General features: G+C 33.2%; 1 protein-coding gene across 1 annotated transcript; it reads left to right on the plus strand.

Annotated features, from left to right (window-relative positions):
- The first annotated feature begins 7,712 nt into the window (after positions 1-7,712).
- Positions 7,713-10,331, plus strand: LOC131607037 (mitochondrial import inner membrane translocase subunit Tim9-like). The gene is made up of 2 exons (XM_058879091.1): positions 7,713-7,932; positions 9,947-10,331. Exons 1-2 carry the CDS (start codon positions 7,838-7,840, stop codon positions 10,131-10,133), a joined length of 282 nt encoding a protein of 93 aa, XP_058735074.1. The 5' UTR covers positions 7,713-7,837; the 3' UTR covers positions 10,134-10,331.
- Positions 10,332-19,679: the final 9,348 nt, after the last annotated feature.

A 19,679-nucleotide genomic window follows, 5' to 3' on the forward strand; every position in this document is an offset into this window, starting at 1 on the left:
AGTAAGCTCCATATATTTAGATCATCACATCTTCCCTTGACATGAACAAACAATGTTCCTTCTGTAGATGATCACTTGACACCAAACTTTTGTCCAGACATTCATCAGCATCAGCTGAAGACTTCACCATGATAATCTGCCCATTCTCATCCACATTATGTCAAAACTGCCACTTTAGACAATAATGTTGCTTTTTCAACCTTCATATACACAGTCCCAGACATTCTTCCAGGATAATAACACACAGTGTTGTTGTTACATCATGTAGGACAATAGTTTCACATCATAGATAAAAGATCACACAGTCAGTTGATAAGGCCATTTCTGGTTGTCATTCTTTAGAGCACCACATTCAAACTTCTGGAGATGATGTTCCAACATCCCTTGGGACATCCAAACAAAGTACATCTGCCTGAGAAAATATACTACTTCTTTAAAAACTTCCATGTCTGCAGCAGTATACTTTTTCATCAGCTTTCTCCCCTTAACATTATCTGATGCACACGAGGAAGGAAATACAAGCCACTCCCCCTCAAACTGAAAGTTGTCACAACTTACACACCTGAATTATCCATTTTCAAGTATAGAGAACCAGATCTCTACATTGGATGACTAAGAAAACCAGTGTTCGGGACTCAAATACTATCCATAGAGATAACAATCCTCTATAGAATGACTTAGAACACAAGAAACAAATTGTGTTCATGACTCGAAACAAGACTAAAAAAAATATCTTTACAAAACAACTGAAAAGAATGACCTCTGACTAAACAATGTCTGAACACTACCCTTATACCCTATGCTTGTCACAATTTGACAAACATAACCTAGACTTTAGACTTAACTCATATCCGAAAGAAGAACATGAGAGACTCAAACAAGACTCAAAAAAATGAAACAGAAAAAACTCTAGAAACCTGAGCAATTTAAATAACATACCTGGACTTTAACAAATGTCTTGATCAAGAGATGTTATTTGAGAAAGAACTGCATCAGGTGGACTTGTGCAATGGTTGGAATATGCATTATATCAGAACAAGTGATATACACCATCAATACATGTTTTTAGATGATAATACAAAGAATGATCCTTGCTGGTTTTCAAGGATAAAACATGTCTTGAGTTATGTTCTGACATCTTGTATAACATTGTTCTTCTGGCTTAAAGATTAGTCTTTGAGAGACTTTCCATTTGATTAGAAGCAGAAGAACATTGTCCTTGTTGATCTTCATACTCTCTTACTCCCCCTGAGATATACAAATTTAGGACATCTTTGATGTTGGTCCTTGAAGCACCCTTCATTTGGAATTTGTCACAGTTTTCAAATTTAGAATCTTCAGTTTGCTTGCTACACAAGATTCAGATTGCCACACTCTGCAACTTGAAATAGAAGAAACTATAATTGTATAACCATAAATCAATCTTCAGCAGATAAGTCTGAACCTTATCTCTCTGGTGTCTTCAACAGTAGTGATGATGTATTTTCATGTAGAGCTTTTTCTTCATCACATACTTCTTCTCTTCATATAGTTATTGAAAATATCCAGCTCCCATCAAGATATTTAACAGTATCAGTATGCTTCACCAGATACCATTGCCAAACTTTCTAAACTTGTGAAGATAACATTGAACATTAACATTTAGTTCACACTAGTCCTTGAATACACAACTGGAACTTGTATTTGGGCTTCTTATCTATTAAGTACTAAGTCTCCCGTCAAAGTACTCATTAGTTACTCAGTAAGATTTACTACTCACACTAGTTCATCTTGACTGATTTCTTCTTCACAGTCTAGCATCCAGGTTCTACACCTAATAAGTACTAAGTCTCCCGTCAAAGTACTTATCAGTTAGTCAGTTAGAATTTACTACTCACACTAGAATATTCTGACTGATCACCTCCTTGCTTACTCTTGGCAATAAACACTTCAAAAAAACTGAAGACCTTGAGATGATATTGTAGCATCTGATATGACATCATCCTTCATGGTTCTTGGTTAACATCTCTAACATCTAATTCATAGCACTTGGGGTGGAAACAATAGAGTTTAATTATCAGCAACATCCAGACATATCAAGGAATAGAATAGCCAACATCTAAATAAGCTTTTCTTCAGGCTTTCATTCTGATTTTGAGATGATGGATGCCATAGTCTGTACCTATAGAGGAGATTCCCTCATTTAGGTTTCTGAAACAGACTCGGTTATGGCATAACACTGAATTAGTCAGATTCTTCTGAGCCATCTGACTTCCTTGATTCTAAATAATACTACCCTTTATGGATAACAACTAGGGCAATTAACATTCGTGACCATATTTCACTATGGTTGAGACACATTATTCAGCTCCAACAACTGCTCTATGGTTATGAATGAAAATCCACATATCTGGTTCCTTTGATCAGAAGAACCTACCAGATATAAACTCATCTTAATTTAAACATAAAGGATCAGAAAAGAATACCTTCATGAGTTTTCTTTAGCACTGAGCTTTTACTTCTAAACTCCCATAAATTAAGATTTGGAGTAGAAGTGCTTGTTGATCGTGTCCTGATCAACTTATAATCAGATGTCTCCTCTTCTAGGTCAGAAGTAGGTTCCAAACTAATGTACTCACACTACATTAGTTTAGCACCAGAACATTTGTTCTTCAACTGGTAGCTGCATACCGATACTCATGTCCCAACATCCAGTAGGACATCTGTTCCTCCTTCAAGGAACACTTCATCCTTGAAGCTCTTCCAGGTTCACACTTACATATGATTATGAATATCATTGATCAGTTGACATTCATCAACTCTAATAAACCATGTTATTATGAGTGGACTTGAGAGATTACTCAAGTATATTTGACACTTTAATTATAGCTGTAAGGTTCTGCCATACATTCTGTTGAATATAAATAACCCTAGAATCTTTCTTTTACAATAGGGGTTGAACCATAAGCTATGCACCAGAAAATAGCCATACATCAACAGAACTTACACAATGCTCACTCCATGAACCAATTGTAAGCATGACATCCAAGGATGGAATGTAACTCAACCCTGCAAAATGCTTGCTTCTGCACCAAACAACATACTAGACCTAACCAAAGTCCTGACCTGATTAAACAACATAGGCGCAAAGGTTACCTTATTAACATATTCACTCCCGCATGAAGGTTTTGATACTTTTCTTCTTTGTTCATAGATACAGGCTGAACAGTTCAATTCAAATTCTTCACTCCGGCATGAAGGATTTGGATTTAACTCTCTTTGTTCTAGCATCAATATCTCCTTTCATCAAGAAGCCATAACAACTCTGGTCGGGTTGGTCTAATCATCCATATATAGGTCCATCCTCCACTTCAAGGGACCATACAATCTGAACACTTCTTGTTCAGACAATCTTCTACCTCCAGCACAACCAGAACCCATGGATCTCATCCAGAGACAGACAGGATGCCTGCTCTGATACCAATTGAAATTCTGGTATGACAGACTCAGGATGTCACTCACGATGTCAAGACATTTGATCTGTTATCAGCTTAGCTAAGGAAGGATATAATGATCCCCAATTTTTGATTACTCCTTAAGAGGAAGGAGTCCATGAATATTGGGACCATGTTAGTTCAGTCAACATATCTAGATTGTAAACTTCATTGGTTCTGTAATAGAACCCTGAACCTGATGTTATACACGATGTTACGACATCCAAGACCGAACAGATAATACACTGTAGAAGATAAATAACATAATGAATTGTTAACCCAGTTCGATCAAACAACCTACTATGGGGGCTACCAAGCCAGGAAGAAGATTTCACTATCAGTAGTACTATTTTATGTAAACAACCTCTGGTTAACAGATGAACAACCTCTGGTTTACCTAGTCACTACCCAATGTAACCTTTATCTTAGAACTCCATCTAAGATAAGAGAACCTCTACTCACTCCCTAGTGATACCTAACTGTTATAACCCTGTAACATCTATTTAAACAACTACAAGAATACATACATGATATTGTTTCACAACTTCAATCAAGAACCAAAATACTCAACTCTTACCTATAGGTTTCGAGTGAGAACAATACTTCTCTTACCTACTGGTTTCGAGAAGAACATGGCAGCCGTCCCACAACCTGGGTGGTCTACCTTTACAAACCCTAAAGACTACATCTTTTCAATACTCGATTGCTTACAAAACTAGGTTAAAAAGGTTTCTTTTTATAACCTATTCCCAACTGGACGTGGGCTCACAATCGCAGCATTACTAGCTGTTACAAATCAGCAGATATCTTCGGCTAAAAGAAAGGTCTTCAATCATAAGTTTCCTAATTTATCTCCTAAATTAGAAACAGCTGAATCTTCAATGTTCTGATTTGATTCTTCAATATTCTGACTTGATTCTTTTGACCTTTAAATCTGCGCCACATAGGATTACATAATATTCCATAGAATATTCTATATCAGTTGAGTATCAGACTGAATCTTCATGTTCCAGTTCTGGAGGCCCAATGTCATGAGTTGATGTCATGACATTCCATATAACATCTTGCTTTTGTACCTGTTTTGTTCTTTAATATTTGCAAGACTTATACATTCTATTACATATTGTTGCTATTATATTTTAGCTAGACATAAATGCCAATCAGCCAATAAAAACATCAACGGGATACATTCAAGGGAATTCCAGTATACTATATTGTAGGCCTTCTGAAAATCAATTTGCATCATACATCTAGGGGTTCCACCCTTTCTAGCATAACCCTTCATTAATTCAAAAGCTAGAAGAATATGGTTTTGTATAACTTGGCCTGGAACAAATGCTGCCTGACTTTGGTGAATGGCATCTTGTAATACCTTGCCCAGCCTGTTAGTCATCACTTTAGACAAAATCTTATAGAAAGTAGTACAACTTGTAATAGGCCTATACTCCTTCAAAATTTTATCTTGATCAGTCTTTGGGATAAGTGTTACTACCGTGCCATTAAAAGCCCTGAAGAGATTCCCTTTTTCAAAGAATTCCCGTGCCGCAGCTATCACATCATCCTTTATTATGTGCCAACTGGACTTAAAGAATTTAGCCCCATATCCATCTATGCCAGGGGCTTTCAGATTACATATACCCTTCAAAGCAGTGTAAATATTCTCCTTAGTTACCTTTGCAATAAGAGTTTCTCCCTGAATCTTAGTGATTTGCTTCCCATTCCTCATAGCTTCAATGTCTACATGTTTGAGTGTTGAGGCAACAGTCCCCATAATACTCATGTAATAAGTCAGCACCTCTTTCTGAATATCTTCTTTATCAGTCAACACAGTTCCATCACTTTGGTGTAAAACCTGCATACTCTTGTTTTGGATCTTTGTTTTTATGGAGGCATAAAAGTAAGCATTATTACCATCTTGCATTCTCAGCCAGTCTATTTTTGTTCTTTGCTGCGTCATATTCTCTTCCAACTCATTCCACTTCATGACACTATTAGTATGTATCTTAACATTTTCAATAGCCTCAACATCCATCCTGTTTTGAATAAGATTCTTTTGTACTTTCTCTAACTCCTTTCTAGCTTTTTCCAACTCTTATGTTACATTAGAAAGAGATCTACTGAATTTGGTTAGCTCAGGTTTCAATCTCTGAAGCTTACTCCAAAGGACAAACATAGGCTCCCCTTGTAGAGGCTTATTCCAACTCTTTCTTACCACCTCCTCATAAACCAGTCATTCCAGCCAAGTAATTGTAGTATTTGAATCTTCAAATTACTTTACCTCTAGGCGTATTCTCATCCACACAAAGGAGAGTATGATCCGACACACTAGGAGGGAGAATCTTCAAAGTAATTGTGGTAAATAATTTATTAAAATATGAGACGCTTAATATTAATAAATTATTTAATTAAAATAGTTTTTTATATATATAAAGGGTTTGTTAGTGCATCAATAAAGTAAACGTGAGCAGTTAGTTAAGAAATGAGTAGTTAATTTTAAAAAAACATGGGTTATGCTTATTGTGTTTAGTACAAAAATATAATAAATGAATAAAAATAAAAAAATTCAAAAATAATTAAATAAATAAATAAATAAATAAATAAATTATAAATGAATATGTGAAAATACAAAAATATCATTCATTTTGGCGCCAAAAAGCTCCTTAAGAGACTTAACAACTTTAATTAATAAGATAATTATATCAACATCTAGATTTTTTCCCGTTTATAAGTGCTTTGAATCCGTGTGACCATTTATAAACAATATTTTTAACTTATTTCAGTAGTTGAGTTTTTATCGTTTATAAAAATATTGATAATATTTGCGTCTATAAAAATAATTGTAAAACTAAATATTTGTCATATCATCTTAAATTTACTTATTAAATAGCGATGAATACGTTTCTCATATTTAATTATGTTTATAAATAAATATCATTTAATAGTGATAAATATTGAATTCATTATTTTAATGTCTGGTTAATTTGCTGTCAAGTAAATAAATATTATAATTAATTAAAATAAATATTATATAAAAAATGTATTGTCAAACCTAAAAAAATAATAAGCCAATCCAAGCTGAATAAACAATCCAATCCAAGCATATCCCATGACATCAAAGAAAAAATAGATCTAAAGTTTAGCATCTTAATCTCAAAATGCAAAGAAAAAAATTCACAAACATCAAAATTCAGATTGTCGATTTATCAAAATAAAAGGTGATTGCTGATAGTGAGTTCTAAAATGGCATCGTCGATGAACTCAAAATGTTCATAATAAACAACTTCCATCTTTCATATCTTCTCTATGTATTGGAAAGTGATTATTTGAAAAGTGATTTAGAAATAAACAGAAACAAAGGCGAAAGAAGAAGATATCATGAAGCTTGATTCAAAATCTGAAACCCTCACCGTCGACGCTGTTTCATCCGGACTTACAATTAGAGTTCAGACTTGAAACTTGAAAATGAGAAGTTGTGGTTTTTATTGACATTGTTAGGGTTTTTATGGAAGATACCAAGCATAGAAAACAAAAATTTACAATAATGGTATTAAAATAGGAAGTTGTGTGGATTATCAGTTGTAAATGGCCTTTCAATATTCCTTAAACGAGTATACACAAATATGCACTAATATTCTGGTAATCCTTTAAAACTAATAACTTAAATTGGACCTACACCATTCACTAATTTTGTAGATTTCAAAACAGTTTAAAAATGTTCTATATACTACATCTTAGTATTATTGATTGTCAATCTAACTTTCCTTTAAAATCTGTTATACAAAAATAAAGTTTAATTTAAACAAAAATGGTAAGCATCACATATAAGCAGTATTAAATACCAAATGAACGAGGTTAAAATATGATGTTGATTAGTCATTTTTATCCATAGAATCATAAAAATTTAAATATTTTATCAAAATGGTATAATTGGATTTTTCAAATACTTTGATTTTTATAAATCTATATTTAATTTAATTAAAGCATGGTGTTGAATAGTCATTTTTATTCATGAAAAGTTTAAACATTTTATAAAAGGGTATACTTGATTTTTTCAAGTACTTTGATTTTTGTAAAGGATATTAGATAAAAAATCAAATTGCTGAATTTTAAAATAAAAACTAAATAATAAAAAAACCAAAATACTTACCTTGCTAAAAAATAAAAGTGTAAAAAAGTGTAACTAGAACAGTGGCACGTGCAGGTTTAATCTCCAACCAGCACCGTATAAAAGCCCCACACAAAACCATATGTGTAAAGTAGCGGCTGATAGCATTGCGATCTCATCTTCTTCCACACTCTATTAGGGTTTACTTCTAAAGCACAAAAAACCCATTCTCAAAACCCTAGACGGCGTTCGATCCATAATGGACCCAAACATGATTGCTGATATGGCTTCTCTTCCAGCGGAAGATCAACAGAGAATGACTGCCATGATTGATCAGCTCCAAGTCCGTGACAGGTTTTCGAAATCTAACCCCTTTTTCTATTGATGAAAAATTAATATTTATATTTGTTATATCTAGGGTTGCTTTCAATTTGTTCTTTTCTGTTGGTTTGTATTAGTAGCGTTTAGTGTCATGTGTTGAATTTCGCTTCATACTAGTAATTGGCAGCACAATAGTTGTGAATTTTGTGATTGCTTGTTCTGTGAAGCTATAGTGATGTTCTCCTTAAAACCAGTGTGACTCTTTTGAATGTTGCTTCTGGACGTTTTGGGAACTACATTTTTAAATCGGGGTTTATTTCTGTGATTTCTTGTTTAGTAATCAATCAATTGTAGCTGTCAAGTGTTAGTTGTTAGTCCATCTTATTAGAAGCTCTTTCCATATTCCAACTCTTAATATAAACATCACTTGCTATGATTTAAGCTCATGAGGAGAGTGCTACCCTAAAGACTAGTTCATTAGGTGGGTGGGAGAGCTTAATGCTTAATTACCATGTTGATTTTTTCCCCTACTGAATATGGTAACAGTAACATTGTCGCCTCTCAAAGAGTTCATACTCTATCTTGTTTTTCCCTTGTTGGTATCTCTTTTCCCTTTGGCAGGCTATGCACTCTAGTCTTTTTTTTTAAACCCTTCTCTTTTTTTTAAGGGTGCAAATGACAATTCGAAACCTTTTAAGAGTAATATTATATGCTTCATTTTGTTATGTTCTTGCTCACAAACAATCCTTATGTTCTTCCTACCTTTGGTTCAGTTCTGTTATGTTTTTCTTCTTTGTTAAGTTTTATTGCTATATACTTTAGGTTCTTTAATTATTAAGTTCAAGTCTCTAGTTTTTTTTCTTTCTATTTTCCTATTTTTTTTTTGAGTATTTATGTTTATTTTGCACACTGGTTTTTAGTCTTTGCAATAGCGACTATCCTGCTACATCAGTTTAGGGGTTTGGTGCTACACCATGCTATTTGTGATTAATAACATAGTTGCCAGCTTAATTAATCTATCATACGTGATGGTGTACATTAACCCCTTTTTCTTTTTGATAAAGTAATATTTATTTTCTGTTGCTTACGTTACTCCTCAAAGTTGTTACATGGGTTACTTTCAATTCGATTTTTTCTGTTGGTTTGGTTACTTTCAATTTGATTTTTTTCTGTTGGTTTGTATTATATTACTATCATGCGTTGAATTTCGCTTCATACTTCTTTTTAATTTATTGGAAGCACAGTAGTTGCAAATTTTGTGCTTACTTGTTCTATGAAGCCATAATGATGTTCTCCTTAAAACCACTGTGACTTTTGAATGTTGCTTTTGGACCTTTTGGGAACTACATTTTTACCAAGTGATTTATTTCTCTGCAATTTCTTGTTTTTGTAATCAATCACTTGTAGCTGTCATGTGTTAGTTGTTAGTTTCATGTTTGATATTTTAGCACCTCCGGCGAGCTTTGTCTAATGAAGATTGTTATGACCTAAGCTCATGAGAAAAATCTACCCCAAAAGATTAGTTCATTAGGCGGGAGGACCTCATGGCTTAATTACCATATTTATTTTTGTTATCTACTCAATGTGAGACTCGTAACATTTCCACCTCTTTAATAGCCAACATCTACAATGAGTCTCACTTGGTGGTATCTATTTCTTTGTTATCAGCTTTACTTATATTATGATTATTCGGTGATGTACCTTAATCCATCTTATTGGAAGCTCTTTCCATAAAAGCATCACTTTTTGTGATTTAAGCTCATGAGGAGAGTGCTACCCTATTTACTAGTTCATTAGGTGGGATAGATTAATGCTTATTACCATGTTGATTTTTCTTTTCTACTTAATATGGTACTCATGACATTTGTCACTCCCAAGTTGAAGTCTACAATGACTTTTGCCTGTTGGTATCCATTTGGCAGCTTTAATTGTAGTTTTACATGGGATAGCTTAATGTTGTATTTTTGATGTTTAATTATATGGATTGCATTGATTGTCATGTTGTAAGACGAGGTTACCTAATTATAATTTAAAAATTGCGTTGCAGCTTGAGAATGTATAATAACTTGGTGGAGAGATGCTTTCACGATTGTGTTGATACGTTTAAGCATAAATCCCTGCAAAAGCAGGAGGAAACATGTGTTCGAAGATGTGCAGAAAAATTTCTAAAGCACTCTATGCGTGTTGGTATGAGGTTTGCTGAACTCAACCAAGGAGCTGCAACTCAAGATTGAAGTCCTGCTAACATTGGGAAAAACTGTTTTATTTGTTTTCAATTTTTGTTTAGTTATAGTTTTGCTTTTTAAATGCAAGACATTGTAGAACATATATATTTCTTCATTGTTATGATCCACACAAAATTGATGCTAAAATCTAAATAAGTTTATGAAGTTGTATTCATTATGCCTTAGAACACTGATGCTTGATTGACATTATTCGGTATTAGTTATCGATTTTTGTTTGATAATGAGATACACGCCTTTTGGTGTAAATTCATCCTTGCTAATAAGGTCAGTCGCAGACCAAAACCTTCATTCTGTTTATTCTGCCAAGTTCTATGCACCAGAAGTCCTTTTATTTATCTAATTAGTCAGTTATTCTAAAAGTAAAGATCATTAATACCAGGTTACCAATGACTTGAATTACTCATTGAGTTGGGTGTTAACTGTTGAAGGCCTGGGTCATTTTTCACTACTCAAGCTAGGAGGTAACGTGAGCCTGAAGACACATGGCTTGTTAAGACAGACAGCTCTTTTAACTCTTTTAATAAAAGACACAGGTTAGGAGATCTTTGAAAAAATGTGTTTTATTACTTGGTCCATGTAGTTGGTTTGGGTTTCTGTTATTCTAAATTAAACACTAGGTTTCTAAATGTGTGGTGAGCTTATTGTATTTGGAGTACTTATTTTAAGGTGAGCTCCTCAACTTACTAATACAACAAATCTCCAAACTGTGCTATCATGTTCACCCTCAAATTACCAATATAATCAAAATAAATTTATAGTCAAATTAGGAATAAAATCAAAATAAATTAATCATTTTGAAATTAAGTTCACAATCATTTCAAACTTGAATCACCAATTTATCATCCTGAAATTGAAATAAACACAGATAGATAGAACGTAGAACACAATTTATTTTTAATTTTTATAGATCAAATGAAATATAATCTCATCAGATCATGCTAACCCATCATTATGCATGACAACGAGGCCGAACGAAGACGAGTTTTACATTCTCTGTACCCAAGAACGAAGACGAGTTTTACATTCTCTGTACCCAAATTCAAATCTCAGTTAAATACATATTTCCCGACCTAGACCTAAACTCAAACATGAATAAAAATTGAATCCAAAACTACTCCATGGGTTTGGGTTTGGGTATCACCGTTTCTCCCCCGTCTCCGCACAAAAAACAAAATTTTAAATTATTAGTCAATTTTTTCAAATTCATAATTTGTCCCAAACTCTAACAAACATTAACATACTTTAGATAATAAATTAAAATAATCATAAAAAATTCCACACATATATTTCAAATATTTCAAATAACAAATTAAAAATTAAAATATTAATGTATTAATCAAATAATTAATTTTCTAAGTCATCAGAAATATTTTAAATTATCAACAGAGTGAGTTCCACTTACTCGTCTATGCTTGTTTTGACTTGTGTGAAAACAAGCATAAAGTGAGCACTGCAAACTTGTGTGAAAGACCCATAATGATATCCATTCAAAATTAGCATTGGTTCGTAACTCTCACTTCAGCTTCATCCTCCTTTCCTTTCATTTTTAGATGGCATAATGAGATAAGTAAGTTTCTGAAACATTTTATGAGTTGGTGTTGTTAGTGTTACATATAAAAGTTGTATGTTGTTTAAGGTTTATTATTGATGAATGTTGTTGTTAATATTTGTTTAAGATGAGTTTATTATGTGGTTTGAGTGTTTTCCCAACATCTTACACATTTAAATAACCGAGGTCTAAAGTGGTAGCTTTTCATGACGTCCTTCGTTACCTCGCTTCCATAGCCGAGGTTAAATGCATTTCGCGTCTGACGTTAAATGTGATTTTTATAATAGTGAGCACGAAACTTGTAGTGGTGATGTGACTTAAAGAATATTTGATAGTTCATAATTCCTCAAACACGTACAAGTGAAGTGATTTAGAAAATACTTGATGGTTTAACTATCTTGCTATTGAAGTCGTTTAAATGCCTTTTCTTACTTGGCAACAACTTGTAGCATGAATATGTAGAGTTCCACCTTGTTGTCGCATCAAGCGTTATCATTGCCTTTAGGGCCGACCTTTAGGAGGCGCAACAAGAGCTGTAGCTCTGGGCCCCAAAATTTAAGGGGCCCATATATTTTTTTTAATTATAAATACAATACATTTTACACCTATTTCCTTAAATACAGGTATGAAGTAATTACTTTCAAAAACATTTTACACCTGATTTTTAAATTTAGGTGTAAAATCATGTTTTTTTTCAAAACTTCCAAAATCTTTTCAAATTTCTGTATAAAATTTTATTTTTTTTTGTCTATTTTTTAAAATTTAAAACAGGACCCCTAGATTGATTAGGCCGGCCTGATTGCCTTATTACCTATGTTACACACCTTTTAAAGGTAACTAATATAGATGAAGATGACTTAACAAACTTATAGATAATCCTTATTTTGCTAATAGATGTGTCAATTATTTTCAACTCATCATTGACAATCAAGTTTAAAATGTGTGTTGCACACCTCATATGAATGAGCATTACCTTAAAAAAGAGATTAGAAGAACGATGGTGGTGAGTTAGAATATTGGAGGTGATTGGAACAGAGGTACTGAACAACATAATGGTGGTGGCGACTAGATTAGGGGTTGCTTCAACTAGGAAAGATTCTGGTAATGATTCAAGAACGCATTCATACTATTTGTTTACAATGTTTTTTTCTTTCTAATTTCATATTTTTCTTGTGTTTGTAGTGTTTGGGTCAGCCTTCATGGATCATGCTAATGTTGTATTATATGTTGGCTTGCAAGCATGCAACACTTAATTAAACATATCGGTTCGGTTAATAATTCATCGATTTTTCAAAAATGAAAACTGATAGCTGAACAAAACCAATTCTTTTTTGTTGTTTCGATTCAATTTTTAAACCGCACTGGAAGTTTTTTTTAGTTTGATTTGAATTAATTTTTCAATTAAATTTATTTGTTTACACTCTATGATTCAGATTATAATACATTTTTGCAACATTTATTTATTTTTAAATATTTCATTCGACTTTATTTTAAGCTAAAATTTTAATTTTTTTTATCTAAAATGTAAATAAAACTCATCAAATCAACTCTATTTAAAAACAATTTTCAAAGCCCACTTATTAGTTCTTCTATACTTATTTTTCGTCTTAAAAATTCAATAGAGCTTCAATTATTATTATTGTCAATAAAAAAAATTCTATGCCATTCTCTGCTATATTGCGTTCCACTTCATTGTGTTTTGCCTTTGTTGGAAATAATAATTTAGCAAATAAATTATAGAATGGGAACAAAGGATAAGAAAAACGAGGTCTGCGCTCTTTCACCTTCACTTACGTATGTTGTCATCATGTTAAAAGCCAAAAAAGCCCAATAATGATCCACATGCATACAAATATGGAAGCTTACCACTTGCTATAGCCTACTTACTCCTCATCACTATTTATATAGGAATAGAATTAGAGTTTGAGGCTACTCATTTCTATACAATCGATTTGTAATGTTAGAAGTTTATATAATAATAAAATTAGAATTTATCCTCATTTATATAAAACGGATTTGTAAGGTGAAAAATGTTATTCCATATAAATTTTTTTTGTTGATTTTATTTTTAATCATTGTGAGATTTGTTTTTTTTCAATACACTCTCTCACGTTCATCATTTCTTTTGGGGGGGATGATGCACAAATATAAATGACGTGACCTGAATCGGTAGACTCGTGATACCATGTTAGAGTTAGAGTTTGACCTAACTTATGAAACCGACTTGTAAGGTGAAGAGTGTCACTTTATATAAACTCTTTTCGGCTTTTATCTTTAACAAATGTTAATCGATAGACTCGTGGTACCATGATAGAATTAGAATTTTGACATAATTTATCCTTTTAGACTTATAAAATAATGAGTGTCACTCTATATAAACCATTTGTAGACTCTATATTTTAACCAATGTAAAATTTAGGTTAACTCTTAAGCTAGCTGAAAGTGAAACTAAATTGAAGGATGTTAACAACAAAATCCAACGGACAAGGAAACTTTACAAAAACATATTAAGAAGTGGTAATGGATTGTCCAATCCAAATAAAACAAAAAAGGGGTCCATTACACAGTCACCATGATATTATTATTCCCATAGCATTTCATACAAGGAATGTGATATTACATATGTCATTCATTATACTCACCATCCTTCTCCCCCTTCACCTTTCACCTTTCCCACACGTCTTTACTAAGAGAATTTCTTCACCCACCTCCCAACCTTCTTGGTCACCTCCGGTGAATTTACCACAATACCCCTTGTTTCGGAAGTTCATTTTCGAAACTGTACTTTTTTTCTTGAAAAAGGTGTTTTCGGAAATGAACTTCCGAAAACGTGTTTTTTTTAATATAAAATATTGATTTCGGAGATGCATCTCCGAAATAAAGTTACATTTTCAGAAAATGTGGTGTTTCGGAAGTTCATCTCCGGACGCACCCCCCTTGGGGAATTCGAAAATGAACTTCCGAAAATATGTCTGGACAGAAGAAAATGAAAAACAACAACAATTCGCCTTATTTAATCGGGTGAAGATTACAACGATAATATTACATAAAATTTAAGTTACATATTGTTGAACACGGGTAGGTGGGGATGAGAGAGTGGTGGGGAGAAAAAAAGACTTCCAACGAAAATTAAAGTTTCAATTCGCTTTATTTAATCGGGTGAAGATTACAACGATAATATTATCATCTTAGTTTTTGGAAGTGGTAACCCGGGCCGGAACATATGACGGAGGAGGTGGATGTCCGGAGGAAGAAGAACCGGAGGTACGTCCACCGCGACACAAAGGAGCCAATCAATGTAAGCTATAGTTTATCATTATCATCAGGGGACGTCATTACAAAAAATTGGGAAAAAAATCTTATTATTTTTAATCTTGATTTTTTAGAAATGACGTCCCCAGATGATAATGATAAACTATAGCTTACATTGATTGGCTCATTTGTCTCGCGGTGGACGTACCTCCGGTTCTTCTTCCTCCGGACATCCACCTCCTCCGTCATATGTTCCAGCCCCGGTTACCACTTCCAAAAACTAAGATGATAAATCCAATACAAAAACATTATTCGATACAATCCGAAATCAGAACAAAACAAGACACGTCAAACAAAACAAAAACATGTTATTCTGCCCGACGAGCGTTACAAAATACACATCAAACAAAAAAAAACACGTTATTCTTCCCGACGAGCGAACTCCTCCGAATGAAGATAATTATACCAATCCTCATCCCACTCAGTCTCAGAACCATCAGCGTTGATCACGACTCTCACGCCTGAAGACTGAGCTTGAGCATCCGGGCCCCGGGCCCCCTGGGAACGAGAAGTAGAGCCGGTCGAAACCTTCTTCTTCTCCTTCACCTCCTTCACCTCCTTCACCTCTTTCACCTCTTTCTTTGAAGAATCCTTTCTTCCCTTAGCGCCCTCTCTAGAAGACATGTTCCTGTAAACAATTGAAATCGATTAATATGCGCAAAATAAAAAACAAAAAAATTTGAACTTCTGATATATTTCGGAAGTTCATTTCCGAAAACTGGGATGGAGGTGTTTTCGGAAATGAACTTCCGAAACACCCCTGCGATGCAATTTCCTGCAACTTCCATGGCAGACCCCTAAATCAACCTTCAAACCAAATCAAAATGCTTCTAAACAACCTAAATACTACTAACAACCTAGCCATATATCATTTATGCAATTAAAACCCTAAATAACATGCATTTGAATAATAGATCTAAAAATTTCAAAACTTACAAAGTGTTAGGATTGAGGGCTTTTGAATGTTGTTTAGCAGTGTGATTGGAGCCTTGATGCAGCTTTGGAATTCTGTTTGCACAAATTTTCGCCTCTGCCACTTTTTGTTTTGATTTAGGGTAAATGATTGGGGGAGGGAGAGTGTTTTGATAAATCTGCAGAAATCGCAGTATTTCGGAAGTGAACTTCCGAAATATTTGTTTCGGAAATGAACTTCCGAAGTAAGTCAATTTTTTTAAAAAAACACGCTTTCGGAAATGAACTTCCGAAGCAGGGGTAGTTTTAGTTTTTCGCAGGAGGTGACCACCCATAGGGAGGTGGGTAAAGAAATTTTCCTTTACTAATCCATCCAAAACTTTTATACTTTTAGTCAACTTGCTCAAGCTTTTTCAATACTATTATACTCTTATTTTGACTTCACATTCAAGATGCTTACGATATCCGACACTAATATAATACCAATATAAGTATATCAAATCACTTTTATTTTTTAAAATTATTATTTGCATAAACGTATAAGTACCAATTTTATTTCTAAGTACTTCATAGATCTTGCTTATGTGGGCCACTAGATACAATCACCCATATTAGCTTCACACAAATCACAATCTTTTTTCACCTCGCCTCTCCTTTTTTTCTTCTCTATATTTGTCCTTGAACTTCATTACAAATAGGTTCTTGTTGCATCGTAGTTTTGTTTTAGAAGTTTATAATTAATAGTGAGTTGAGTTGTAACTTTAGTCCTAAATATTTGCAACTTGTTTGCTAAAAATGAGTTAGTAGTTAGTTCCTTTAACAGCTGTGCTATCTATACACCCATTTTACCATACACCGTAGCTTACACCCAAAATAAATTATTTTTAAAATAGAACTTATACATACACGTATAAAAATACGGTGTTGGTGTCATAAAATGGTGTAAGTTTATCAATTCTCTTCCTTTAATGGAGAGATGGTTAGTTAGTTAGTACATCAATGTAGTTGAAAATCTCTAGTATATAATCTTCTTAATTTAATGAAATGTATTTCGCTCATCAGCAAACTATTCCTCTCTTATTTTAATCATATTTATCTTACAAAGTGTAATAGCTTAAAACACAAATTACTAAATTTCCTTCTTTTTAAGCATTGCACATAAAATTGCTCAAATAAATTGGTACAGTAGAGTATGGTTCGATACAACCATTAATTCTTGATCAAGATTCCAACGTCAAATCAATTCCATGCAAATATATTATTATTTAAAGATGGGAATTATGATAGATGTTATGTAAAAATGAATCTCGGCAAATGATGAACTTGCAAATTAGAGGAAAATGCAACAAAGGTGCAGAAGACACATCATCGCGAGCAAAGAAAGAAAGATAGAATTTGCACAATTTTGGGAGAACAATAGTAATGCATAAAGATTATTTTTTAGTAGACCTATGATTGTATATCACAAATCTTGAAAGTAAGATATTAAATCTTCACGTAAGTATAAATATAAGACTATTTATAATGGAGGTGTTGATTTTTTTTTCCCAATAGTTGAATTGGTACAATGATGTGTTGAATCATATGTTGAAAGTGATGTGGATTATTTAGTGTTGAAAACATTCAACATGTTGAATGAGAAATTAGTGGGGGCCACATAATATTTTTGGCAAATTATTATTGGTTGTTGTGAGTGTTTATATTTTTATTTCATGATAATTATTTAATGTCATTTATTTTATAGTAAATAAATTTTTTATTTATTTTTATTTTCACCAAAATTCATCATTTTTTTTTGGTCTATAAATAGAGACTTGGTTCATTTGATTTGGACACACCAAAAAATTCCACTTTTTTCATAATTTTTCATAATTTCAATTGATAATAATATTAATATATAATTAATAATATTAAAATTCATCATTTTTCATAATTTCAATTGATAATAATATTAATATATAATTAATTTTAATATATAATCATAAAACAAAAATATAAAAGAAAATAAGAATATGAAATAAAAGTAGTGGGGTAGGGTGTTGAATTTTATTAAATAAAACTATTGTAGTGAGTAAAAGTTGAATGTGTGTTGAATTATTAGGTGGAAGAAAGAGAAGATGATGTGGAGTATAAAAAGTGAAAAAGTAGGGTGTTGAATTTGGAAACCATTGTAAATAGTCTAAGGTGAATTCTTATCTACCCAACTCAAAAAGTTGGGTAAAGTTATGTTCAGTGTAAAATATCTTGGAAACAACAAATAATGATACTATTTTGTAATTAATTAAATATGTTAAAATTAAATAGGATCTTATGATTGATTGAATGTACAATACCCAACTTTTTGGGATGGGTAGAGAAGTTGTCCCCTATGATTAATGTTTATACTTGATTGACTCACCATGAGAATACTACACAGTGTGTTATATAAGTGTCATAAGTTATTTTTATAGTGATAGTGTGTACGCCACCCTTTGATCGGAAGTCACCATGGTTCCTGTTGTGAAAAACGATGTCAAGAACAAAATATAATAGGGAATTATGGAAGATAAGAAGAACACAAGAATTGGTTATAACTGCTATTCTTTTACTTTTTCTTAGGAAACAAGATTACAAGTTTACAAGAATAACCAATAACCTCTCTCACCCTAAATTAGGATTTGCTGTGTACAATGATGAGAGACTAGTATGCTATTTATAATAAAACCTAACATACTAACTAATGAGCTTTTTCCACAAAGCCCATTACACAAGCCAACTTAATAAACAAGCTAACTTAACAAATTAGGGTTTAAACACTAAAGCTAATTTAACATGCTAACAACCCTAACATCTTCGACACAAGCATGTGAACAACCTTCGACTTCATGCTTAATCCTGTCGAATCAAGAAGCTATCTTTCGACCATACTAGAGTTCGATCCAATATCTCACAAATTTCCATCTTAGACCTAACTCTACAGCATCAAGGGAACAAACTAGCTTTCTTCATGCAGCTTTATCAACTGCATACAGTGAAAAAACTTGCAACTCGACAATGTCTTTGTGATCATATCAGCAGCATTGTCCTCAGTCGAATCCTTCAGCACTTGGACTTCTCCACGCTCGATTACTCCTCTGACGAAATGCAGCCCCACATCAATGTGCTTAGTTCGCTCATGATATGCTGAATTCTTCGACATGTGTATTGCATTTTGACTATCACATTTAACAGTGATACCTCGACCTTGACGTTTCAGCTCCTTTGCAAAACCTTCAAGCCACAATGCTTCTTTCACAGCTTCAGTGATGGCAATATATTCTGCTTTAGTGGTTGACAGAGCAACAACCTTCTGAAGTGTTGCTTTCCAACTAATTGATGTGCCAAACATAGTGAAAACATATCCAGAAATAGATTTTCTAGAATCCATACAACCTGCATAATCAGAGTCGACATATCCTTCGATTACTGCTTTACTATCTTCACCCAAGGCTCCACCATAAATTAGGACCCTGTTCAGAGACCCATTTATGTACCTTAAAATCAACTTCAATGCTTGCCAGTGAGCCTTTCCAAGATTCGCCATGTACCTGCTTACAAGACTTATTGCATATGCTATATCGGGTCTAGTACAGACCATAGCATACATCAAACAACCAACTATATTAGCATATGGGATGCTATTCATATAGGCTTTTTCAACATCAGTACTGGGACACTGATCAATACTCAGCTTGAATTGAGGGTTTGTCGGAGTCACAACTGGCTTCGATTTTGACATACCA

This window comes from Vicia villosa, linkage group LG5 (genome assembly GCF_029867415.1).
Source record: "Vicia villosa cultivar HV-30 ecotype Madison, WI linkage group LG5, Vvil1.0, whole genome shotgun sequence".
In the NCBI taxonomy this organism is placed as follows: Eukaryota; Viridiplantae; Streptophyta; class Magnoliopsida; order Fabales; family Fabaceae; genus Vicia; species Vicia villosa.

Bases quoted from the DNA above. Each gene is read 5' to 3' on its own strand.
- LOC131607037 (XM_058879091.1), top strand. From the start codon at position 7,838: ATGGACCCAAACATGATTGCTGATATGGCTTCTCTTCCAGCGGAAGAT. The intron at 7,933-9,946 runs GTTTTCGAAATC...ATTGCGTTGCAG, and splicing joins CAGCTCCAAGTCCGTGACAG to CTTGAGAATGTATAATAACT.